This window comes from Harpia harpyja, chromosome 12 (genome assembly GCF_026419915.1).
Source record: "Harpia harpyja isolate bHarHar1 chromosome 12, bHarHar1 primary haplotype, whole genome shotgun sequence".
In the NCBI taxonomy this organism is placed as follows: Eukaryota; Metazoa; Chordata; class Aves; order Accipitriformes; family Accipitridae; genus Harpia; species Harpia harpyja.
In genome coordinates, this window is record NC_068951.1 from 27383023 (window position 1) to 27410537 (window position 27515).

Below are 27515 nucleotides of genomic sequence, written 5' to 3' on the forward strand. Positions count from 1 at the left end.
AGCCGGAGCGGGCGCGAGGCAGAGCCGCGTGCCAGCGCGCACGCGGGGCTCCCGCGCCGCAGGCGCGTGGCCGCTGTCCGCCAGGGGGCAGGCGCGCGGCGGGCCAGGATTGGCTGGCGAGGGCGGAACGATGTCGCGGCGAGTCCCGCCTCGCCGCGGAGGTGGGGGGGGGAAGGTCCCTGCGTGACTGGTCGGCCGCCCGCTCTCCCGCCGGGCGCCGCGGCGGCAGTTACTTAGCGGTGGGGAGCGGGCGCTCGCTGCGGCTTTCTCTGCCTGGGAGGCTCTGCCGCCGGGGTGCGCGACGCAGCCGCTCCTCGCCATGTCCAAGGAAGCGAAGAAGCCTTTCCGCCAGAGCATGGCCGAGTGGCGGCAGTTCGTCTACAACCCCAACAGCGGCGAGTTCCTGGGGCGCACGGCTAAGAGCTGGGGTAAGGGCTGCCGCGGGCGGAGGCGGGGGGCGAGCCGCCACGGGCCGCCGGCGAAGACACGGGGCGGCGGGGGACGAGGCCGGGGGGGGGGGGGGTGGGGGGGCAGCGGGAAGGCCCCCCGCAGTGATTGGGGGGGGGGTGGGGGGGCAGCGGGAAGGCCCCCCGCAGTGATGGGGGGGGCGCGCGGAGCGGGATGCGGGGGCCGCGGCGGCCAGGTGAGGCGGCCCGCCAGGCCGCGGCGCACGAGCCCCGGTAACCGTTACAACCGCCGCTGCCCGCCGGTCTAAGAATAGCTCCGGCCGTGACAGCGGGGGAGGGGAGGGGAGGCGGGGGCGCCTCCCGGAGCAGGTGGGGGTCGGGGGAGGAAGAGGAGTTTCTGGGAGCGCGTCCCGAGCTGACTCACCCTCCCGCCTCAGTACGCAAATGCAGCAAATTGGGCCCGCAGGCTCCTCCTCCGCCTGATCCACCGACGGGGGGGCGGGCAGTGGGGGGACTCCGGGGGCCGCTTCGGTGCGGCTGTGACGGGCTTCCGCCGCCGAGGTGCAGGGACGGCTCCCGCCCCGCGCTTATCTCTCCTAGTTGGTAGCAGCCTGCGTGCATGTCAATGCAGCCGCTCTTCTCCATCCATTCCTTACAGCCCCCCCCCCGCCCCAGCATCGCAGGAAATCGAGAATGAATGAGCGCGAATTGCCTTTGTACTTCTAGAGGGTAGCTGCGGATCAAAGAAGGAAAGCAAAAAAAAAACCAAAAACAAAACTCCAAAAAGTTTATGAGTCCCCATTCTAGATAGTCTGCCAAAGAATGATCGTTGCGTGTCATTGTGCTAAATTTGTTCCAAGATAGAGCTTCTGGGCCTTTTATTTTTCTGAAATGAAGCTTTTAAATGAATGTTCTCCAGTAAAGCTTGTGAAGGCAGTGTTTGTTTTCCTGTTTTCAGGTAGTCTTCCCATTGCTTTCCTCTGAGCTGGAAAGCATGTTATCATAATCTTGTTGCTTCCAATAAAAATATTTGGATTTTCTGAGTATGTTTTCTCATATTAAACCATTGTATAAATGCTTAATATTAGGATGTTTCTTCAGTCCTCATGGGACATATTTACTGACTTCAGAAAATGCTGCGTCTCCTCCCAAAACTTGGATGTAGTCGAGATACTTAATAGTTGTGCTTACAAAACCAACAAGAATCTCAGCGTGGCGTAAAGGACCAGGCCAATACATCCTTGGCCTTGACACAATCTCAATGAATACTAATGTTGAAACAGTGAGGAGGAGCCTTGAGCAGACTATGCATGGGGTGTGCTTTCTTTGCAGTGCCAGTGTCTCCTGTCTATCAAGAGAGGGCCCTAGCTCTGATGTGAGTTCTCCTCCATTCAGATGGAAATAAGAGCTTGTGAGCTACTCTGCCAGTTGAATAGCAAAGGAGAGGAAATTTCCACTATGCTGTTGTCTAGTGATCTTTCTGTACAGGCAGGTTCCTCAAGTGCGTGGGCTGGAGGAATGGGTGTATGGATTGCAGAAGTCTGTCATGAATCTGACGAGCACAAAGACTGTGGGCACATTAGAAATAGCTTGTAACTTTTTAAAAGAAGTGCAGTTGAAACAACTTTCACTTTCTCAAGTGGTTTAGGTGATTGGTGTGTCATTAGTGCTGTGTAACTTTTGCTTAGCCTGGACATTAAAAGATGACTAGTCAGCAGCGCTGTAAATTGTTGGTGTATTTTTTTGTCAAAATTTACTTGTCCTGGCGTTTTGTGATTAACACATTGTACTTATTTAATTTAATTATATATATATTAAGTAAATTATAGTCTTTGACTGTTTTTGGGGGCGGCATGTGGTTTTCTGTTTGGTTTTAATTTTTTTAATTGCAGAACACTAATTTAATGGCTCTGTTGGCACAGAAGAACATGCAGGGTTTAGTGTCACTTCTGCCCTTGCTGTACTGATGTGAGCTTGGACTAGTCTCACTGACTATTGTTCCTTTTCTGTTGCTGGTCTCCTGTCTGAAAGGTGGGGAGGTAGGAGAAGAAAGCTCTGGTTGCCAGTCTGCTCGGCTTTGGTGTCTCCAGGGGCAGCATGATAAGAATTCAGTTGGCTCTGGTTCTTCCATGCATATTTCTCTTGTCTCAGGACAGCTTCCTCACAGAAATAAGACAGAAGCAGTAGAGAAACTGTTAAATAATTATTTACAGTATGTGCATGTTTTGCCCTAGTCTTGAGACAGTTCTCGGGGCGTATGTAAATTCTAACTGCAAGGCAGTGATTCTCTGTGACTGAGTGCTGTGGCATTGGAGTACTCATCTTCATCTGCCATTTCTACGCCAGGATTTGTGAAAAGATTAAACACAAGCAGCTCTTGGACTCATTTGTCATGTAACAGAGGTATGTTGCCTTTTAGAGTTTGGTAAAGAGTTGCCTTTTACAGTTTGGTAAAAACACTGTACTAAGTCTTCTCTTGCTGTAAAAAATGAGAGATTTTTACTTTACTTTTTGCAGACTTGAGGTATAATTCAATTTGAATTTTTCACAAATCGGTATCCAAATCTAACCCCCCCCCTTATATTTTTAGTTATCTGGCATAATCATTTGTTGTATTAAAGAGAGAGAAAATACTGGAAAAAACTGTTGATGACTTAAGTTGGTGGTGTTCTCAGCAAGAAGGCATAAGGGGCACTAATACTCCTCACAGAGGTGATGGGAAGGAGGGTCAGTCCTGGGGTTCCACACAGGGTTTAATCAGGTAGGGCAAAGAAAGGAGAACTTGCAAGACTGCCATGTGGGGCCTTCCTGTAAGTAAAAGGAAGATTAGCATCTGGCTCTGCCTGTAATGGCAAGGTGCTGTGCCTATATTTGCCTATAATTTAGCAAGAACAGAGTGAGATCATCGTGAAAGTATTGTAATGCAGTGCTCACTAAACACTCAAATGTGTGCATGATCATACAATATAGACAGTAAACTCTTTTTATACAGGGTTACAGAAGAATAATTTGTGTCAAAAAAGGCAATATAGAGTCTAGCAATACTTCATTTATGGTCATATTAGATGTCATGCCAAGCCTATTTAAGCCTTTCTGTAAAGCTAGTTATGTCAAGGTGTTCAAGGTAGAGGTGGCGTTTTCTTAAAGTACATAGAAATTTGGACCTACTGAATATTATTTTAAATGCTTATTTGTATCCTTCAGTGCATAAATAAGTGCCTGAAATTAAAAAAACAAACAAAAACCCACAAAAAACCCCACCAACAAAACCCAACACCTTATTTTTAGGAAGGCTTTCCACCATGTCAATGGATATACAGTCTTGTCAGTCACCATAACAAAAGATCCAGTTTTGCTTCTGTTTAGTCTTCATTGGGTTCTTGCTGGGGCATGCAGTGCTGTCAAAGTTTTAACTGCTGTTCTGACTTGATTATTCTGTGTTCTTTATCAGCGTTTGAGCAGGATTTTGTTGTGATTTAGCTTTCTTCACAGGTAGTGTAATATTAAACATTCTGGCATCACTGTCTGCCGTTGCAGTAGAAGCACTTCCACATCCAAGTTGCAAATTGGAGAGACACACACTGCTCTTTTTTTGTATTGTGGCAGATGGACAGTTAATGTAAAAAACTCTGCACAGCCAGGAATATGACTGCAGTCAAAAATCTTACTAAACTTTTCCATGATACTGCCTATCGTAAGAAATGAATATTTGAGAAATCAATAGAATATTTTATTTTCCATGACACAGATCACTCTGAAGGCATGCCTTGTTGCAGGTATCAGTAAGCTCTGGTGGTACAGTGAGGGTATTTTGGGGGGTTTGGGCTTTTTTGTGTTGTAAATGGTTAGTCATGACATTAAGTGCTGGCTTTTGTGATTCTTTGCAAGTGTTGCACGTGACAATTTTTATTGTCTCCTGAAGTCTTTAGCCATGTTATATGTGGAGCCCTGGCTTACTGTGAAATAAATGGTAGTAACACAGGACCAAGGTTTTATTTCTTCCTGAAGTCTTCCTTCCCTCTTTCTTCCTCTCCTTCCCCAAAATTTGGAAAACAGTAATTCTTAGGTGTTTAGGGTATAAAGTTGAAACATGATTAGTGCTTATCTAGTATGTATAGTTATGTTAGTTTAAGGCAAAGAAATCCATCTGCAGGTGAACCAAAAATCCTTCTTGATGTTGCTGGCATTGGTGGTGGTCACTACTAACATTACTTCGGTATTTAAATCCTACTAGTTAAAGATACTGAAGAATGATCATGCAGGTGATAGGATCAATGCAGCATGGAATCCAACAAACCATAAAGACAGCATTTCGTTTTCATTGTTGCAGATGATGTTGAGTAAATGCTTCCATGTCTGTTGTGAGAGTGTTTATATTGATACCTGTATATATCTACCGATGTATTACATATAGGTAGATCTGTCAATCTGATGTATGCGAGATTGACATGCTTTTAATCACTTCTGCCATGTAAAGTTTGGAAAGCTTGTATTCATCGTGGTAACGATGGTCAGGTACATGATATTTTGCATTCACCAGAGTCAGAAATTCTGGTTTTGATCACGGAGAAGTGTTTTGATCCCTGTAAATGAACTCCAATTAATGATGGCACCAACATGTTGGTTCAGAAACAGTAGGTTTCCAGATTTGACTGTGGCTTATCCATGTGGTTAGGATATTAAAGGGTTTTGGTACTGTGATGCCCTGCAAAAAAAGAAAAACAAAACAAAAAAACCAACTAGGTAAATTGTAATGCAGAATTTTGGTTTTGACAGTTTTCCTTGTGTGATAGTTTTAGTGTCAAAGACTGAGAGACTCAAAGGGTTTGGTGTAGCAAGATGTTCTGCAACGTTTGAATAGAGTTGCATGTTAGATGTGGTAGCTGTATTTTCCTTGGAGTAAATGGGGAGGATAGCTTTCCACTGTTACTTGGGTACATCTTGTTTCCTGACAAGAAATCCAGTGTTATGTGAAATTATTTTGGCAGAGCTTCTTGACAGGTTATGGCTTGTTCACTGTGATTAGCTTAGAATAATTAATACTAATAGGCTCACAAAGAGCAGCTTACTCAGTTTTGGGCTGTTGGAAGTTGCAGAGGGGTTTTTTGTTGTTTGTTTTTTCCCTCTTTTTTTATGTGGCAGAGTAGCATAAATGGGGCAGCTTAGTCTAATGGTTGGTGTTCTGCAGTGCATTTACAGGCTATAGTAAAATAAAGATTAAAAATAATCTCTGTGTGTGTGCATGCATGCGCACTTTGCTGGACTGGGGAGGTTAGTGGAGTTTCAGGGCTGTGAATAGAAAGTCTTTCTAGCCTTGTTACTGCTGCAGCCCCAGTGGATGTGATGTTGCTGGGAGGGACAAGGACGCCATAAGTGACTGTTCACACTGCAGTCTCCATTGTGGAGTCGACTGCTGGGTTTTAGATGCTGGGGTCCCTCTTGTTCTCCCCACTGTTGGCACTCCCTCTGTGGGCCTGAGGCCTCCCCAGGGACTGCCTACACTAGCAGTTCTGCCCTGCTGCAGCTCTTGGCAGGGGAGGGGGACCCCAGCAGCCCCCATCCCTGCTGGAGTGGAGAGGCTATGTAAGTGGGTAGGCACCATTGCCTCGACTGAGGGGGCAAAGGAAGAGAGCTGCAGCAGGCTTGGATCAGCTCTTCAGGGTGCTTCAAAATGAGGCCCAAGGCCAGTATTGCAGATGTTACAGTACTATTGGCCCAAAGCAGTACTAAGTGCTGTGTCTGCTTAGAAGTACACCACCATGGTGCTGTTATGCCCATCAGTAATAAACAAGTGGGCAGGGATTTTTTTGTTTTTGTTTTTTATCTGGTGAAGTTACGTGTCATCTTTTGGAAATTAAAATACAAATGTATTCTGAAACAGCTCAATGGAGAAGATTTCCCTGACTTTCTTGCTTTTATGTTAATTGCCACAGAAGGTGCTTGTCTTGTCTTAAATGTCAAACTTTTTTTCTGTTCCATTGGAACTGATTGATGAATGTCTTGGTCACTTGATGGAAAATGTACTTTTTAGACAGCTTGACGAATGTGTATTCAATAATTGTTTAAATTGTAGGGATCAAAATGAGAGCTGACCAAAGGTTTTGTAAGGGAGTTTTTTTGTTTGGTTGGTTTTGTGATACCCAAAATACATTGGGTATTAATCAGAAGTTCATTGTTCTGTTTTGGATCCAGTTAAAGTAATTGTAAGCTTATAGGTAAAGCAAATTGCTGGTGTGCCAAATACAGATGCAACTTCCGTAATGGCTTTTGTTGATTAGGATTCTACTACTTGTTCTTATATGCTCTTTTCTAAATAGCCTTAGAAACAGTTTATAATACATATCTAGCTGTCTTGTTCATTATAGAGTAAGCCTGTTCTTGTGTTCACATACTTTGCTACTTAATGTCTAATCACTGCGTTGTATCTTACATCTCAGTGGTTCCCAAATGTATTTTAAAGAGCTGATCACTTTCAGATTATTGCAGATTGGTAAATGATGTTCGCAACATAAAATTGAAAACTAAACCCAAACCAAAATCCAGTAACATTTAGCTGGTTGCTGCAGAGAACTTATGTTATGGTAAAGATAATTTGGGAACCACCTCATTATTTTAATATATGTACACTGAATTCTTTTAGGAGAAGTAATACGGGTACTTGCAACTTTAGCAGTCGTGGTTTACTGGGGGCTGTAGTATACTAGAAAGTATTTCAGTGCAAAATGTTCAGTTTCTGGGACAGGAGCCAGGGGTTAGGCTTCCTTCTGTCATCTTCCAGTGGACAGTACACATCACTGGGGTACAGTCATTTTTGCTTTTGCTTTTTCCTTTTCTATGGAAGGGTGAAAAATACTGCACTTGATTCTCTCATATAATCAAGTGTTGGTCATAGAATGTTGCATAATGGTTTTGATGTGCTTTTCTTGACCTGAGTTATATCTCTCTGGCTTCCTGATAGCAGCCTTATAGCTTGACTATTTTATAAAAATTGAATTTCCATCATTGTTCGATTATGGTTTTGAATTACAAAGCTTTTGAACGTGGCTCTCTGTGCAAGCATCTGAATTCCTCAATACTTGCGTAGCTCTCATTCTTTTTGACAATGTCTGTGCATGTGTCCTTAAGTCTCAAGTGTTCAGTCTTAAAACAGAATCACACACTCTTTTTTTTAGGTTAGTATTGTATACTTGATTAATAAAACAATTTCTGTTGAATCTTAAATGTTTTTTAGTAAGTCTTCCATCCATATAGTATATATGCTTCATCTTCAGTTGGGAACTGTCTCCAGGTAAATGTAAATTTTAAAAGGTAATCTAATAGTAATCAATCATCAGTACATACTCTCAGAACTTCTGAAAACAAAACCAAGGAAGTGTAGCAAACAGTATGCTGTTATTTCTTTAACGAGATACACTAACACAGGTCTATCAGTGTCAAAAACCAAATAGTGCAAGAATACAAAACCTTGTTTGAAAACTTAGTTACTAAAACAATTGAGCTGTCCCAAATTTTGAAAGGCTTTTGAATGAGGGCTATGCATCATAAATCTGAAAAAAAGGGCAGAAAGTTCTTCGAAAATCTCTGCAGGTGATCTGAGTCCATATCATCTCTAAAGTAAGATTTTAACTTTGGCCTGTCTGTTACCAACAGCAAACAACGGATCTGTGTATCCAGAGTGCATGCATAATAAAAAATGGGGGTGGGGTGGAAGAACGGGGGAAAAAATAAACACACTTCATCACAGTAAGTTTTCAAGCTGTTTTCCTAAGTAGTGTTCTCACTTAGCGATTTGTTGCAGCTAAGTGAGGGAGAGGTACAGCATCGTAATAGGCTGTTTCCTTGAGGCTGTTTCCTTGAGGCTGTTTCCTCAGGTTTTGAGTTCTTCCTTAAGCAACTGTCAAGTTGAAGCTAGAAACATCTGTGTAATTGGTGAATTCTAGGAACATTGCTGGGTCCCGGAGGTAGACTGGTAAAGCAGGTGGATGTGTTAGGCGAAGACTTGTGGTAAGTCTGAATAGAAGGCTTGGTTTGTTTTCCAAAATATGCAGCAGGAAGCATTTTCACCTTGAGAAGTCTCTTGTAACAGGACGTACGTGTGAATGAATTCTCTGTGTGGAGGTCTCTCAAATATCAACTATGTTATTAAAGCACCAATCGCTTCCTACCTGTTCTGGATCCAGCGTAATAATTTTATCTTTTCACTCAGTTCTTTTGTCCTTCCTATGACCCCTTTCTTTCCAGATATAAAACTGTATTTCCCTTAAACAAGTGAAACTATTTTTTTTTAAATGGACTGTTTAGTCATCTTTGCCAGCTTTCCTATGTAGCCCAAAGAGTGGTTTTTAATGCTTCTCTCCTAAAAATAGAGATGCCAAAATGTCCTGTAAATTTGAAGAGCCAGAAAGTATGAAGAAAATGTTTTTGCAGGCAGTATTGTGCACTGTGCAATACGTATGTATGCTAGAGGCATATTGATTTATAACTACAATTAGGAGTGGCAAGGGACTAGGGGAGAACAAAAAACCAAACATCTTATTGCTTATTTCCCATTTTGATTTTCAAAATAGGTAGTGGAATTAGCTGAAACTAAAATAGTAATTTTAGCTTTTTCTTTACAGGTTTGATCTTACTATTCTATCTGGTATTTTACGGCTTCCTAGCAGCACTCTTCACATTCACAATGTGGGTTATGCTTCAAACACTGAGCAGTGATATTCCAAAATATCGTGACCGGATTTCTAGTCCAGGTAACAGTGTATTTATTTTTTCATAAACCTCTGTCTGATTTAACAGTACGTTTCATTTGAGAGTTTGAAGTATGAACTGTCTGTGGGAAACTGTGGTTGTTACTGAAGTACTTACAGGTTTCAAAGGTAAAACTTGGTGTGAGGCAAGTTATATATGTTTATAGCATAAATTCAGTCAGTAGCTTTTTGTATATATGTGCTAACTTTTGCTGTTGTTTCTCCAAGTTCTTTTCAGTTGAATTTGTCATGTATGTAGACTGCAATTTTACCTGCACATCCACACAACGTGCTGTTGTAGAGGTGGGATTATCTTTTAATCAGATTGCTTTAAAGATACTATAAAACAGTTCTCTCGGATCAGATGGAAGGCTGCCTGTGATTAGTAGTTGATACTTTGGAGAAAGTACAGGAAGGCTGTACTGTGGAGGTGATCTGCTCAAGAGTGTGTAAGGACTATGATATGAAGGCATTTCCAGAGTGTTCATTATAGTATTAGATAGCTTTCAACTGACATGGAATATCTGTGGATTCCAGGGGTTGTTGACCTATTATGTAGGTATCCACTGAAGAGAGAGCGTCCTGTTTTATGATAAAGCTAAGTCCATGTAACATGTAGCTGCCACTAAAAGTGGTGTCCTGCTTCCTGGAAGTATTGCTTCCTTTGTGTATATGCCCATCCACTCCTATGGTTGGCTGGTTCAAGGGGCTATATGTGACAGAACTGCCCCCCTGCACAAATAAAAATTAATAATAAGGTGTTTTGGTTTTGTTTTTTAAATTTTTTTCCTTCTTTTTTTTACTTTTTAAATTTTATTTTAAAGGTTGGTTTAAATATTTCACAAAAATCTGTCATTGTAGGCTCTATTTCGGTGTATCTCCATACTGGAAAAAAATAAAGGATTTTCACTCTGAAAGATTTAAAAGATGCTTTTGCATACTTTACACCAAAGAGATTAGTGTTTTCTAGTTACTGCTTCTGGAGAATGTCTAAGTATTTGATTTGTATGTGCAACTTAAATGATTGGGCCACCTGAAAATTTGATAAGATATCTCAAATTTTATAATAACTTGGCTTAGGGACCCAATTAGTGTTTAAAACACAGCAAAACTAAATGGCTGTGCAATATTAATATTTTGGTGGAAGTTAGACATTATTTTTTAAAATACTTTTTTCTTTTTTTGAACTCCAAATTCTTAAAATTAACCGACATCTTGCAGCTGCATCAACACTTAAGATGATATAGTAATCTTTGTGTGAGCAAGTTGCAGTTGAGCCAACATGATAAATGTCTCTGGATTCTGAACAGAATTTGTTTTGATGTAGTGTTCAGGCCTTCTCTAACAAGTGTCGTCCTCTTATAAGGGATTCTTGAGGATTTGTGCTGTTTTTTTCAAGCTAAGAATGGGTGAAAGGCTGGAAGAAATAATAATAATACCTGCTTAGTTTTAAAAAAAAAGGAAGAAAAAAAAGAAAGAAGGTGGCTTAGTTGACCATTTCTCCCCATTTCCTTTGTGGCCCCATTTCCTTTGTGGTAGTCAGAACCTTGGTAGTGGATGGAGCTATGGGTAGCTGTGACTTAATACTAGACTTGAGTGACATTTTTTCTCTCGTGCCTCTCGCAGTTCAGGATATTAATTTTCCTTTGTTTTGAAATAAGTCATAAGGGATGTTTGTTTAAAAAAGTATGTATGCCACAATTAGTTTTTAATTTAAGAGTTCCTTTAACATTTCTGAATTAAATTTTTTTTATTAACAATGTCTTTAATTACTCATACATGAAAGTTAATAAAATTGCTCATTTCTGTTTTAATATTTTTCTTTAACTCTGTCATTTTTCACTTGCAGTGAAACATGTCATGTTCCTGGCTGTAAAACTTTAAATTATAAAAAAAACTCTACACACAAAACCTGGATGGCGTAGGTCAAAGTTTTACTCTTGCGTTACACATAATTGGAAATCTCACAGTTGATTTATTTTATAATTGATATTTGACTTGCATTGTACACTGAGTTATAATAGTATCGATCAAATCCAGATGATTCAAAACCCTTTTTTTTAAATCCCTCTTGGAATTGTAGGATAATGTAATCTCTGTTACAATCCTAGATGTGATCCTATGTTGAAGCTGCTAATTCTGTTCCTCTGGAAGAGCCCAAATCCTGCATCTCTCACAGTCTATGCATCAGTCCTTCAGATAGCTTTTTCTGTAGAATTTACACCATAGTCTTTAGGAAGACTGTGACCCACTGGAATTGGAGCAGTCCCTTCCTCTTAGGATGGTTTTGAAGTTCCCCTGAAGCAATAAATCTCTTCAAATTATTGTTTCGTTCATTGATGACTAGTTTAGTTTATCATATTCGCTTTGAAAACCAGCATCTAGGTCCTTCGTTTACAGTATAATTCTGTAGATAATAACAATCTCTTCTACCCCCAAACCCCTTAGTGTGTAAAACCGCTTCAGTGATTTTTCAGCCCTGTTACTAATTAGCTTGTATTTTGTTGAATCCCAGTTCAGTGTGGAGGCCAGAAGATGACTGTAATGGTGCAAAGTAATTTGCAGTCAAAAATGGTATTTGTAGTTTTATATGGACTGTCAGTCATTCAGGCATTTAGTTGTGGCTTGCCTGGAAATAATTTAACTGCTGCTAATGCAAAAAGAAGGATTTATGATTTATTGGAAATCCTACAAAAAAGGTAGAGTAAAAAAGCATTACATTTTATCTTGGTTTTTTTAGAATCTAAAAGATGTTTGTCTATGATAGATTTCTGGTATATACCTTTATTTTTTCCCAACTTAAAGTATTTGTAATAATTTTTACCTTCAGGTGAGAAGCTTGGTCATTTCTATAGGTGAATCCTTAATAGACCTGGACTGCTTGATTGCACTTTCTATATGCTTTCCAAAAGCTTACTGTGATTGATTAACTACAGTAACGTACTAAGAATCCAACATTAAGACAACTTATCCGACTTTATCTTCCCACTGTAGTCTTACCTTCTTAAATGTTTTTTTTGTATAAAGAAGGTGTGACTTCATTTTTATTTTTTAATTTTGGGAGATGAGTTTTGTTTTCTGCCTTAAATTTTATTCATTTGGAAATCCAGTTTTAATTGTTTTTGCCAGAGGGTAGGAAACTACATGGCATCCTAAGCTGATACAATTAGTTGGCACTATGATTGCAACTTCTTCCCTTATGCCAAATTTGACGTTGATCAAACCATTTTAATATTCTAACTTAGAAGAAAACTAGTCTGATAAAAAAATAGGTTGAGGGTCTGTTGTTTGGTTTTTTTTCTTTTGTGAAATGGCAATGTCAGTTCTCAGCTATACTTGAAGAGACAGATGCATGGACACTCATCTATTAATCACAACTGCAGGGTTTTTATCTGGTCTAATTATTTATATTAAATAAGAGTTGCCTTAAGGTAGTGTGAATAAAGCAGTCAATCATACACCCTTTTTTGAACAGATTTAATCTCTCCTGCAATGTCTGGTGGTGTAGTGCTATTTTGTCTGCTACTGAAGCTGTGATGAATAATAGTAGCATTAGGTATCTGTGTTAGTGACAACTCCTGATGGTACAGGGCTGTGTGTATCAGCAGAGTGTGCGCCTTTTGCTTTCACCTGCTACAAAAAAAATCCCTAAGGTTTAACTCTTTACCTTTCTTTGCCCATATCCTGTGAAGAAGGACAGTTTACCTCTATCAAGGGCCCAAACTGCATGTCAGTGCCTGCCTTTTTCATTCTTCAACACAAAGCTGGACTTCAGCATTCAGTAATCTGTGTGCTTGTTTCTCCTGCTGGTCCTGGCTCCCTGGCTGTAGATTGTTCCTGTTCCAGTACCCTCAGCCAGCAGCTGAATGAAGCCAGCCGTGGGCCCCCACTGCACTGCAGCAGCTGGGGGATCCCTGACTGCTGCAGTGCCTGGTGCTAGCAGCCTGGGAGGCAGCTCAAGAGCGTTCGTAGATACCACAGCCCTTTCAAATGACATGCGTGCAGTGGTTTAAAGTTTCTTGTATTCTCTATGAGACAGATGACATCTGAACTTCCTGTTTGAGGAGAAGGAGGAAAAGACTAACTAACTTGGCTTGTCTGTTTTCTTTCAAGCCATCTTTATGCATTATAAAGTTTTTAAAAATACTTTGTTTCTTGTGGGTTTCTATGAGATTAATGCAATCATAGATTCGCTCTCTATTGCCTAAAGCTTTGAAGCATAGCTTTAACTGGAGGTTTTCTGGGTGTGGTTTGGGGTATTTTTTTTCAATTATTTTTTAAGTTTAATTTGCTGAATATGGAAAGTGGGAAGCGAATCAGTAAAATTCTTTGACTGAAAATGATTAAGTTGCTGATTTTGCTATTCCTAATCAGTTGGGTTTGGTTTGTGAATTGCAGTTATACATTGGATTGAATTTAAGTATTAATTCACGTAACGTTGATTTTGATGACTGACTTCAAGCACAAACTACCTTCCAGTACTGTGGAATATCGGGGTAGCATTGATGTTTCTTTACAGATAGGTATTTTCCAGTTTATGGATATGATTTTTGAGTAGGTTAGAGTGGTGTAAGGAAGAGAAGTTGTTTGGTTCTTTACTTGCACTTTTTCTTTTTAAGGACTTATGATTTCACCAAAGCCAGACACTGCGTTGGAATTTTACTTTAACAAGAGTGACACACAGTCATACGCAGAATATGTTTCTACACTTAGAAAATTCCTTGAATGTAAGTAAGTTACTTACAACTGCCCAAGTAATTCCAGAGTCTTAATGCTGAGTACATTAGTTTCCTTTTTTGCTTGTAGTTGCCAATTGCTGATGCAAGTTCAGGCTTACTCTAGACATGTGTGTTATTAAAGTATATACTTTACAGAAAAAGGTAAGTAGCGATACCTGTATTGGACAGGGAGCCTGAGCATGAGGAATAGTGGAGTACATAATGGAGAGTTTTGGGTCCTACTTCAGTGTTTTGGTGACATGGTTGTTTAAATACTACAAGATGTAGAAATTACATATGCCAAAAGAGTTCAGTGTAAAATGACCTAGGTCATGTATTTGGAGGCAAAGTTTATCAAGACTTAATTGATCAGTCTTTCATCTAAATGGCTTGGTAACTGAGTGAGAATCCTTTAGTCTTAAGAATTTGAGTGTTTGCCTGTTTAAAAAATGAGACACACAAAGATTAAATTAATTGCAATTTATTAATTTTCACCCTGATACACAGTATTTATGGGCAGAAATATTAAAACATTGAATTTAGAACATGGAGAAAAGGTAACACGGGACCAGACTGAAGGATGGCAAAATCACTAGTTTGTCATACGGTATTTTATAAATGTGCCTGTATGTACACTTACTGTAGTAATACAGAAATCACTTTAAAATATTAGTAAGTTTAACCCCTCAAAAGTTGTAAGTCAGAATTGAAGAGGTGCTGTAAAATCTCACCTGTGGGCATGAGTTGCTTTGTTAGCTACACAAGCTATACTTGAATCTATCTGGATTTGTAGTTTTGCTGCCTACTATCACCTGCTGTGAGTAGGCTTTTCTTTCAGAGCTCTACCAAGGGTTCCTGGGAGGAATGCTGCATTTCATGATTACCTGTCTCTCCTGCATTTCAGTGGGTTTTGGACTTGCATTGAGGATGAACTTTCCCTTTTTCCATTTTACTTTTTTTATGCTTAGCTGGGGGTGGGGTGTAAGGGAGGGGAACAAAACCACAAAACGTGTTAAATGTGAATAGATGAGCATGTTTTGACAATGTGATCTGTGTAATTGTGAAACACAAGAAAGTGAGAAACAACTTGGGATGTTAGTATAACATCAGTTATACTACCTGATGTTAATGTAGAGGCAATTTAGTATTAGTCATTGAAATACTTGAAGTTTTCCTGTGTGTTTATAAAAGAAACATGTGCAAAGGGAAAACCAGTTTAGTTTCCAGGTAGAAACTTGATTGTTTATATTTTAACACATTATTATTAGTTTAGGTACAGAAATTAATGAACTTGTGGTTATTGATACGATTCGAAAAGCAGGACAGCGTTTTTTCTTTTGTAATACTCAAGTACAGTGCCACTTCTTGATACACTTTGAAAAAGTGTTTGTTAAGATGGATATAAGAGACATAGTGCTCTGAAAATAGTCCTTTGAGAAAACTCCTAGACAAGTTACAACTGTAAATTAGATGTTTGTGTAGGCTTCTGCAATTTTTGGCTACTTGTATGCTTTACACCATTGATTTACAAGCTATTTCTGTTTCATAGCATATGATGATTCAAAGCAATCCCAAAACATAAACTGTACACCAGGAAGGATTTTTGATCAGAATGATGTTGCTGTTAAAAAGGCCTGTCGATTTAATCTCTCTGAGCTTGGACAATGCTCTGGAAAGGAAGATAAGACCTTTGGCTATTCTAAAGGAACTCCCTGCGTGCTTGTGAAAATGAACAGAGTAAGTGCCTACTTATTTTTTAATTCTTCGTATAAGTGCTCCCAACTACCACTGTATGAAAAATGACTGTAGAAGAGGACTGAAATATGTGTTCAGTTTGCTTCTCAAGATACTTGCATTTCTGGAACAGTGTAATTTACTGAAATGTCTAGCAATTCATGTGTTTTAGAGAGTAAAACAATGTGAGCTTTTTGAGCATTCTAATACTTACAAGTATTGGCTTTGATTACTTGCATCAAAATATCTGAAAACCCTGTTTTAAGAAGTACAGTGCTCTTTGTTTTTGCTTACTGTTCTATGTAACAGATTGTAAACCACTGTGCAGGTAAAGTGTGTTTTACTTCATGTCTGAGTTCTAGAAATGTAATTCGAATGTAATGTATTCTGTAACTCCCAAACTGTGTGAGGTGATGAAAACTTCACTGGGTGAATAAGTATTTGACTTTTCTGTATGCTATACATTACTTGAACTGCTAACTGGTTTGAGCCATTAATGTTGCATGCTGAATGTAAAATAAGAAAATCGTCCTTTCTGTGGCCACTGTAACTATTTGAGCTTTAACTTAACAACGCTTTAAATCTTAGTCCTAGTCTAAAATTGTGCTTCATATAAAAATGCCACTAGATGGATTTGCTCCCTGTATGAACTCTGTCATATTAGGTGGGGGAAAAGTTCAAATTCAGTCTGTAAAACTGGAAAGGGGAAGAAAGTCTATAAATATTTTAACTTTCTCTCCATTAGATAATTGGATTAAAGCCTGAAGGAGAACCACGTATACAGTGTACATCTAAGGTCAGTTCTGAATGTAAGAAATAAGTGTGCAGTTAATTTTCCTTGTGATTAGAATGAAAAGTGAAGTAATATGCTATGTCAGAACATGTATTTCACACTCCTCCTTTCTCATTAGACTTTGTACTTTTTTTTCTCATTTTCATCTTACTGTATGTCTAGTTTAGTTTTAGTGACTTTAATTTCTTCAGTGTACTTATAAAAATACTTTTTTGTTATTGTTGTTCTTTCATCTTTAGATGTGTTTGAGCTACCTGACTTGCTTTAGAGTCAAGGAAAATGCAGACATGTTATTTGTGGTCACATTTATTTATTTATTGTGAGTTGTGTTTTGTTTTCCCATTTCATAACCTATATTTTTATTTTTTCTCCATGCTGCAAGTGCACCTAAGACAATTTTATAAATGATGGGTAAGACACAGTGCGGAAACTAATTTTACTGTTCAAGTAAAAGTTGCCTTCAAATCAAGTATAAACTACTTATAATAACGGCTAATCTATGCATATTTGTTGTGTTCCAATGGATTTACACAGAATGTTATATGGCAACTACAATGATTACTTTGACTTCTGCATATTTTTCCTAGACTGCTTGGGGGGCAGTGAAAGCCTTGGCAAGTTAGTAGCTTGAGTAAGGGATGGAGTCATGGCTTTTAGCTTGAGGTAACTGATAAAAATGTAGGGTGGGAAATTTCAGCAATTAATGAGACAAATACTGTCAATGTTCCTGCCTTCATCCTGGGTACCTGTGGTAGGCATAAATTTTAATACTTGATTTTTGTGGAGTCTTTGAAAGTTTTGGTCTCCCTGTGACAGTCCATTGAAAGTGAAGGTGATTCCTTCTATTATTTGAGACTGATTTCTTTGTGTCCATTCTTAAAAAATGCTGTTTTGTTGGAGGAATTATTTATGCTTTAGAATAAAGCAATTAAGTTCCTTCTTTTACTAGTATTCTTTTTTCTTTGACTTCTCTAGCTTATCATTTTTCGTAATATAGTATCCCAAACTGGACTGAAGTTTGCCTCTAGCTGAGGTATTGTTAATGACAGAATTTTTCACTCTGTCATCACAATGGAAGTAATAATATCTCTTGAGGTGAATTTGCTGTTTGTAATACATTGAGTCTTTATTTTAATCATTTTACTATTTAGATCTTTCTTTTGGTTATTTCCCAGTCTGTATTTGTAGATGTGATTTCTTGAAGTTCAGAGCTTTGAATTTCATGTTGCTATTTTTGGCCCCCCTGTGTAATTTCTCTTGATCATTTTAATGGGATTGAGTTCTCTGAAGTGTTTTGAGCTACTTGTGGCTTGGTACCATCAATGAATGAACTTTCTTTTACATCTTACAAGTCCTCACTGGAAACACCGAATAAGGTCCAGGGCAGCCATCTTCATTTCCACCTGATATGCCTTGTGATGTGTTGAGAACTAATGTTCAAGTGATTTATAAAATACTGATGGTAATCCTATTTTATGATGATTGTATTTCTTCACATTTCTTATATGGATGCTCTGTGAGACAGTGGTAAAAGCTATACTAAGCAAATCACAGACAATGCTTTTTCTTATCCTCTTAGCTGATTTCACTAGCAAAAGAATGTTTGGTAACGACTTGGTTGATCGTGGTGGGTTTTTGTGCTATTTTTTTACCCTTTGAGATACTTACAAATGAACTGTATGTTACGGTATTTTCTTGCATCCTCTTTATTTAAGTACAAAGTACTGCTTTTTACTGTATCCAGTTAGAATTTCTCTGATCTACACAAGTGTAGTGTTTTTAAATTTTAAGATTATTAATCTTGTTAGTTCTTTAGTGACTTCCAGGGAAAATATTTGGCAGGCTTTGCCACTTTGAATGCATCTATTTTATCTTTAATTAGCCTATTCTCGCCCTAGCTCATTATGATTTACCAGCTTAGGAAAGCTTAAGTATTGGTTACAATTCATCCTTCTCTGTGGGCAACAAAGCAGCAGCATCAACAACTTTCATTTTCTCCTTTTGTCTATGCTTCATTTTTACAGAACTTCTTTCTGTTATGCCCCTTGCTTATTGAAACTCTTAAAGGATTATGCTGTTCTTTACATCAGCTTATGAGGCCTTGTTTCCAATTCCATTTTTAGTTCTATGACTCTTTAGGATATGAATGCTGTGTAATGGTCTCTTCCTCTCCTGTACTGGATAAGGTGAATGCTTACCTGGAAATAATATCTTGTGGCTCTTCTGGATCTTGTTCATGCAAGGATGTGAATTGTGACCCTCTGGTGTGCACACTGGAAATGTGGAGAAGGATAGCCAATAGGCTTTTGTGCATTTTGCAGACAAATTTATAATTGCATTGTGTCTGCCACTATATTTGAATGTTCCCATAAATACTGGCTCATAACAGAAGTTGAAGTGTGGTCATTTGTACTTCTGTATTGCTTCTCTTATTCAGGGTGTTTACCTAGTCTTTAAGTAATTGATGTGTTCTGTTGCAGTGTTTTGGGTTTTGGGTTGTTGTTTTTTTTTTTCCTTCTGTGTTGCTGTCAGCAAATGTGGATTAAAAGAATTCAGAGTGTACTGCAAAGTGTAATCCAGGTGACACACGTTCCTGAAAATAAACCCTGCACTACATATTAGCTTCATAGAACATGTGAGCATATTTGTGCAGTTCATAGCACAAATGCAACTTACTAGTAATTTTAGATTTTACATCAGAAATCTTTAACATCTGAGTGACAAAGATGGATTTTTGCTTAAAAGGTGATTTTACTGGGCAGAGCAGAAATCCTACTACCATGTTCTCTTCATTATAGAGCAGGCTTTTTTTTTTTTAAATATGTAGGTGTGCTGTTTACCAATTTTCTTTCCACTTCATCTGTGTTTTTAAATATTTCTTCTTTATAGTTATACATATATTCAGAGCAATTTGGAGAAGTGTCTGCCTGGACTTAACACAATCTGACTTTTAAGTGGAAAAAATTTTTTTTTTTTTTTTTTAACGAAGAGGACAAGTCTCTGAAATACAAAATAAAGTTAATAGCTTCTGTCTGTGCATCCTGCCAGTCTTTGCCACCTGAAATGTCATTTTTTTTTTTCACTTGGAAATGTATATTTTTCAAGCATTCTCCTGTGAGGTGATTCTTCTTTCTTCTCCCTGCACTTTTCCTATGGGATTTTTTTAAAATAGAAAAATTTTAGATAGACCTGTGATTTCAGAGTCAGCACAGTTGATAGTTGGGGATGCTCCCCCCTCTGCCCCCACACAGTGGTAGCTGTCATCACTATAATTTCTGTAGATTAGGGAAATGAGCGTTTGCAGTGTCAGATTAATTACAGCTGGTTCTTCCTTCTGCACCCTGGAGGAACTGAGCTGTTGTAGTCTTGAGGATCTCCACAAAGAAGCCAAAAAAGGATTGTGTTTCCAAGAAGTTTGAAGATCAGCATTTTAGGTCTTTAGTTTGGGGCTGGAGGTGCACAATTTCATGTGCATCTTGCAGCAGTATTCTTTTGAGTGAAAACTATCTTTACTGAAAACTGGTAGATTCGATGCATGATATTTTTTTTAACTACAGAAAAGAAAACTAGCCTTAATTCCAAAATATATATATTTCTGCTGTTTAGTCTCAATCTTGACTTTGTACTCGGTATCACTTTCTAGTTTACAAGAATGAAGAATGGCTGTATGAATGACACTACGTGCCTTGCTATTGTCGACATACTCAGCATCTGAGTTACCTTGCTTTTTGTGACAGAAATCTTAGATGTTTTACAGTTTCTACTAATGGATACTGCTCTTTATCTTGTGCAATGATACCATTTCTTCTTCTCAAATGATTACAGACCAGTCTTGCCCAAGTTCTTGTACATTATTTTAACATCTGCAAAATTATTCTTTCTAAGACACAGTCTTAATAAAGACCCAGTAAGTGAGGTGGAAGCCTATCTGTCCACCTAAGTGGTCTGATTTTTAGATTTGCTGACTGCCTGCAACTCTTTGTGGAAATTGTAAATGGTAAGCAGAAAAAGTGACACTCACTAATGGACTGATTTTTTGAAGCTCTTCAGCAAATGCAGCTTGTTTAGCTGTTGTGTTTGGTTTTTTTAATTGTGTAGGGTTATTGATTAGTATTAATTAATTGTTAAAGAAAACCTCAAACCCCACAGCAGTTGCATGAGACAGGCAGTTGCATGTCCCAGAACCTCTCTGCTATTGCACTGATAGCCTAATGCATATATATTTATGACTGCATGCATGTGTTGTGTTTAGCTGCTCCAGAAAGCTCTACTCCTATAAATCTTTCTTATGTTATTCTGTATTTTGATTTTTTTTAACTGTTATTTCAGAAGTATATTTGAAAAATGAGTATTTTCAGCTGCATGAGCTTTAAATAAAATAAAGAATAAGGGTGAAAAGCAACACATTTCTACTTAGTAATTATATTTGCTAGCTCAAGGTTCAAAATACTTAATAAACATATATTGAAGAATTGCAGTAATTTAGACTGCAGAGGAACAAGAATGAGGCCATATCCTACACAACATATTGTATGTTCTTTTGAGGAGGTGAGGAGAAGGTATTCTTGAGCTGTGGTCTATTCACTATTTTTTGATGTTTGTGTTCCTCTTTTGCTTAGTTCTATTACTGCAGTTGTCTTCTGAACTTGGTAGTGTTATCTTTTTAAAATTGCAGCTGTTGTATATGGTAGTATAGAAAAAACAATGAAAGTTACTAATGCTCTTTGAACTTGTGAATTACACTGAACAAGCAGTGATGTTCTGAAGATACATTTAGCATTTTGGGGGTGGTTGTTTTAGTGGCATTTCCCTTTATCATGGTAATACGTTTACCTTATTATAGAAAGTCACATTAGATGTGGGCATTTCCTAGTGGTTTGAACTTGCGGTAGTTTGACATCCTGCCAGGATACACAATCCTGAGGAATATTGTATATGGGGAGATGTGTCTGTGTATCGCTATAGTAATAGCCTGTGTCTGGGACAGCTCAATCATATACACATATTTTGTATATCTTACAGATTGGGTGACTCAGAAATTAGGCAGCAACTTTGGAGGTAGCTGCTTCTTATTACAAGATTTGGGATTACAGGGGGAGGTCTAGCGATAAGGCATGCATATGTATATTGTTCCTCGAAGGTGGTAATGACACACAGAAACTCTAGTAACGTCACCATTTTAAACTTGGGTTTCCTTTAGGTAGCCTGTATTCCAAGGCTAGCTGAACAAATGTTAGGAATAGTACACCATTGCAGGGAGGGGGCTATAGTTCTTTGTGAAGGGTTGTATCGTTCCAAATTTGAGAGGCTTAAAAACCTGGCTTTAAACAGAAATTCATCTTTAACTTTAACTGAAATACAGATGTGCTCTTGCTTTACCAAAACATCTTGCAGATACTTGGGATTTTAGCTTATATATGGGGTTTTTTTGGTTGTTGTTGAGTTATTCATTGCAATGAATATCCTCTTCCCCCCCCCCCTTTTCTTTGACTCATAAGGGAAACATGAAGGCAAGCTGTCTTGACTTGATTACTAACTTAAATACTGCTGTTAATAATCCTTACTGTAGCAGATGTGTGCAGCATGTAACTGTTTGCCAAAAATAAATCTGTTTTGGAAGTTATTCTAAGAGTTTGTAGCTCAGTTGCCTTTTTTTAGGGGTCTTGCACTTTATCATTGGGTTATAATTATAATTTTGTATTCATTTTTATGGAGGCAGGTGTTAACTTCTAATTTTTTTGCTATCTGCAATCACAGGAAGAAGGCATGGTTGAGGTAAATTATTTTCCTCCTGAAGGCTTGATTGACTTAATGTACTTTCCATACTATGGGAAAAGCTTGCATGTAAGTATACCTTAATGATGGTCTTAATTTTGTAAATGTTTTGTTTCTGTTTACATTTACAATTACTAATATAAGATTGATTCTGAAGTTTGAACTTTGTAATGAGGTACTCATAAGACATATTGTGTATGTAGGAATTTCAAAGTGCTTGATGAGATTAGAGATACGCTTTAGCAGACATAAGCAAATAAACTGGGCATTGTCCTAATGAAGAAGAGGTTGTATGCTAGCAGTATTAAGGGCATCTGCTGCTTTTTGGTCACTGATACCTTTTGGAATCTTTTTAAATGCAGGGAAAGGCAGGAAAAGTAAACTGGTTCTTTGGATTACAGTTCAGTTTCTAACAGTTAATCCTTGGGGTTTATGTATAGTATATTAAGTTTACAATTCATTATGGTATTGTTGGTTATATTTCTTTGTGGCTCTGCCATCATGTTTTCTATTTACTCTGTTTTATGAAGAAGCACTTCAAGGTAGCAGATAGATTTTTTTTTTTTTAATTAATATTTTATGATTTTTTAAATTTAAATTTTCTTATCTTCGTTTTTCTTTGCTTGTGCCATGTATTCTCATTGTATTCTGACATAAATTTTATTTATCAAATTAAAGAATACTTAGGTTTTAAAAAACCCCAAAGCTCACTACTTTATGGACACAGAATACATAGAGTTAAAACTCCAATTTCTTTTCAAACTTGAATTTAGTTATTTTTTTCTTTTCTTGCATCGACTTGTGATAACTACATACAGAAAATCCGTACCTTCTATCAAGTATAAAATTATATTGCCTCTTATTGACCAACTTATGTAGTCTAATAAACATCTTCACTGTTCCCCATTGGAGATAAAAGGACTTTTTAAACATAAATCTATTAGATCCATAGTATACCACAGTGGTGGTTTGTAATTTCCCCAAAGTGATTTTTGTACTAAATTATTCCTTTATCAGTTATTTTTCCAGTGTATGCTGTACTTACTTGCAGCAGTTCACATAACCTTTGTTTATCCTCACATGGCTTTTAGTAATGAGGAAGGAGCTTGTTTCTCTTCAACATTTACCTTCATGTTACTTACGGGTAGTTCTGTGTTTTCCATTTTGTTGCCAGACTTTTTGAATTGGTAAACCATCCATTTTCTTAGACATACAAGATTAGGGAAAGACTGTCAACCTGTGCTTCCAACAGGCAGAGTCAGTGCATACTCTATCCACTTCTTGTAATGAAAGAATAGGGAAAGAGAGCACTGCTTCCCTAACAAACACAAAACACAACATCAGTAGACCTTGAGATGTCAGGAGGTAGTTTGTACCAAAGATGGGATGAAGAACTTTCCTGACAAAATTTCTGTCTGGCTGCTATACTGGTGGAAAAGGAAAGATTATGAAAGGAGAGTAATGAAGTCAGGTAAAACTCAATGCTATTCCTTGCTTAACTTACGGGATTAAGAAAAAGCTTTACTTTTTTTTAATAAATGTAATTTTTGGTTGGGGGGGGGGGGAGGTTGTTTTGTTTGTTTTGTTTCAATGTCCTTTCATGTTGACATTGTCATGTGGGATAGGGGCTATGGTTTGAGGGATTCTTGCTTATGTGAGGCTCAATTCTCATAACATTAGTAAATCGTGAAAAGGAAGAGGCAGTAAGAAGAGTTGTGAGAGATTGAGGTATTTGACTAGGTCTCAGGAGACTGGATTGATTTCTTGGCTATAAAACAGCATTTTAATGTTATATCAGTGTGGAATTGTTTAATTACTTTATTCTGTAAGGGAGGTAAGAGCATTCAACTAATCTTGCTGCTCTTGTGCTAAGGTAGGAGCCATAAAAGTGCTAGTATCTACAGTTCCGTGGTCCAGAATGGCTACTTGCCTTTTGCTGCTCAGCACAATGAGCCCAACTCCCTGACCTTGGGGAACATTGCCTTTTTTAGATGATGTGTAGTGCTTAATGAGGATGCTGATTCTTTTCCTTACTCCTGCCAAATTTTATATTGAGTAAAAGTCCATTCTGTTATCATGTGTCTTCAAAGCATCATAGAAGTTTGTGTGCCTATTTTGAAAAAATTTGCCAATGAGAAGACTTCTGTGAGGAAAGATGGGAATTTTATTTCTGCTTTTTAGAAGACTCAGTACCTCAAGCATGGTATCCCCCTTATAACTGGAGAATTTTGAGGGTGCTTTGCCTGGCTGCATTTCCGCCTCCCAGTTTGAAGTCTGTAGGAGCACAGGAAAATTTCTGATCTACTAAAATCACCATCCAAGGAAAGCAGTTATTTCAATCTACTTCTTACTAGTACTTCACATTAAAGATTTTAGCACATCAGCTTCCATGCCATCATTCTTTGTAAATGAGTCTTTGAGTATTCTGTAGTGCTTTCTTTGGTAGAGAAGTAGGGGAGATTAGCCTAAAAATAACAGAAATGTATTAAGGAGTTTAACTCAATGAGGGAAAAAAAAAATCTAATGCAAAATTTATTCAATTAAAATTTAAGGCTTATACTTGTATAATACTGCAGTGTCATATACAGTGCGCTGGCTTACATGAATTTTTGCCAAGGAAATAAATAATTTTGCTTAATCAGCAGTCAGCAGTATTGCCCTAAAAATACATGTATATTTTTATGGAAATACTTTATGAACAGTGGATGAAATACTGCTTTAACAGTGTATAATAAATAAGCCCTTATTTAATTCATAGGCACTTTACAAGAGAATTCAAGTTGTCTTAATTGAATTGGACTTGAGAAATAATATTGGGCTGAAAAATTAATTTTGCATTCATTCTCAAATTTTAATTTTTATTATAGGGAATGGAGTCAAGAATTGTAATTGTTACACCAAATACGATTGACCAGGATACTGTCAGAATGTTCAAGGAAAGGTTTCTGTGTAAAGCTATCAATCAGATAACACATTTTAGAGTGGATTGTTGCTGAACAAGTAAATAGAATAGAGTGGAAGGGAAGCTAGTTTACTAGTATTTGTTGAATTGTACTTTTGGCAAAAAACACTTAAAACCGTGCTAGAAAAGTTATGTTCTATAGCAGATTAAAAAAAACCCCAAAACTCAAAACCAGCAGAAGAGATAATGGACTGGATAGGAAGGAAGACTATAATTTCAGAGACTGTTTCAAGTAGAGGTGTCTAGAAAAATTGGACCCAATATAATAGAAAGGGGTAAAGTCATATGCCTCTTGAAGATACTGTCTGTGACTTAAATTATGTCAAATGTATTAGTTAAGAAATAGTATGAAGAATGCATACCTGACTATCTAACTTGGAAAAAAAAGTCTTACCTGAGTCAAATTGGGCTTTGAAAAGTTGGGTTCTTAATTAGCTTTTTTCTCTTAACTGTTCTGATGGATTAAATGTTAATTTAAATGCTAACTTACTCTGGTATCTCAAATATTTTCCCCATCTTTCTGTTTACTAGGCTCACTATTTACAGCCTCTAGTGGCTGTTCAACTAGCAATTAACTCCAACAGTACCAAAGAAGAAATAGCAATTGAGTGTAAGATCCTGGGCTCACCTAATTTAAAAAATGAAGATGACCGTGACAAGTTTCTGGGACGAATTGCCTTCAAAGTTCAAATGACTGAATAGCTGGAGTAAAAAATTCTCCACAAAGTAAACATTGTGTTGTCTGTTTTGTATCAGCTGGACATGCCATTCTAGTATATGAGACCACCTTGGAGAATGTTAAGGTGGTTTACGGCGTTCAGGGTAGCATAATAATATGCTTCCAAATCGTATGTTTAAAATCCCTCAAAATAAATGCCTATCCTGCTTCTGCCTGCCCCATTGGAACAGTGTACAGACTATAGTTATGTCATAGGGACCTGTAAATAGCTGTTTTCAAACACATAATAATGGTGACCTTTGTCCTGTTCTAAAACGTGGTTTTATCCCCCAAGTGAGTGTCTCAAGCTTAATGTGCTGTGCTATGTAAATATTGTATTGATTTAACACTGGTTTAACTGTCATATCTCAATGCTGACACAGTTATAGGGATAAATAATAAATGGTACCTGATTGACATAGTGATTTTTTTTTGTAAGAGTAAGCACCTCCAATGTAAATTGTGTGTATGGGTGTGGGTGGGTAGATGGATGGATGGCTGTGTGGAGATGCCTTAAATTGTAGACTGGGTGGCATGGGAGAATTGAAATGGAGTTTAAGAGTTGGTATGGATTTCTGAAAGTAAGTGCTCAACTAGTACTTTCTTGTGCTTGTCACTGTGCAAGTATTGTGTACATGTAATACTTGGTATAGAGTTTGGTATTCTAGCTGAGGAATCTTTCTTCATGTTGTTAATTGCTTGCAATATGTGGAGCACAAATAAAATCTATACAATATTTTAAAACTTTTTAGTTCAGAAATATCAATATACAGCAATTGTAATTGTTTAGGGTCCTGGTAACAGTTGTACAACAGAGCTGCTTGAAAGAAATGGCCTCACTATTGTGGGAATAGGGTTTCATTTTCCAATTAAAAAATTTCCTGAAGAACCTCTGTTTAACAAAAAGAATGAAAAAAGGATTGTCTTGATTAAACATCCCTGTTTAATTTATATACTCTGTTTCATTGCATCATTTTAACATGCTTCACGTCTTTGTCTGCTCTTTCATCTTGGATTTTCTGTGTATTTCCTCATCGTCCATTTAGACAACTGGTGGCATCAACTGCTTTATAGAAATAGCCTATTGACTTGGAGTGGATTACTTGCAGTTTAACTTAAAATCCAGTTGCTAAAATGACTACAAATAGACTGGTTTATTTGTGGCTGGTTGTCACATTGAACCAAGTTGACCCATTATATTGGGTTATAACTTCTGCAGTTGTGCTGACATGGGGTTTGTTATTACTCTTCCCCAGGGTTTTTGTTTGTTTTGGTCTTTGGGTTTTTTTGAGCACATGGTCCACATTCTGATGTCTTCTCAATATTAAAGACCATAGCAAAATTAGCATTTATGTAAATACCTGTATGTTCTGCTAGTTAGGCCTAAATTTGTTACTTAACATGCTTTTATGCCTAATTCTTACAGTGGTTTTTAATATTTTATTTAAATAAATTAAATGAATCATTACTAAAATTCAAGATCCAGTCTTAACGCCCTGCTTTGAAGATGTTTGAGGCCAGTCTAAGCCACATTAGTACAAAACTTTTTTAACACCTGTGCGAGCTTACACTGGTGCACAGTTGGAGGAAGCTGCTGTTAATGGGACTTGAACAGTGTCTTGAATCTCATTAAAAATAGATTTATACTGATCTGATACCATTCA

General features: G+C 37.9%; 1 protein-coding gene and 1 long non-coding RNA gene across 2 annotated transcripts in view; one reads left to right on the plus strand and one right to left on the minus strand.

Annotated features, from left to right (window-relative positions):
• The window catches only part of LOC128148755 (uncharacterized), a 15064-nt gene extending 13051 nt beyond the window's left edge, over positions 1 to 2013 (minus strand). Inside the window, exon 1 of the long non-coding RNA XR_008237397.1 lies at positions 832 to 2013. This is a non-coding gene — a long non-coding RNA (uncharacterized LOC128148755). The remainder of the gene's footprint in view (positions 1 to 831) is intronic.
• Positions 139 to 26802, plus strand: ATP1B3 (ATPase Na+/K+ transporting subunit beta 3). Its single transcript, XM_052802921.1, has 7 exons — positions 139 to 428; positions 9026 to 9154; positions 13771 to 13878; positions 15419 to 15606; positions 16349 to 16399; positions 22154 to 22240; positions 25665 to 26802. Exons 1-7 carry the CDS (start codon positions 320 to 322, stop codon positions 25833 to 25835), a joined length of 843 nt encoding a protein of 280 aa, XP_052658881.1. The 5' UTR covers positions 139 to 319; the 3' UTR covers positions 25836 to 26802.
• The last annotated feature ends 713 nt before the right edge of the window (positions 26803 to 27515 follow it).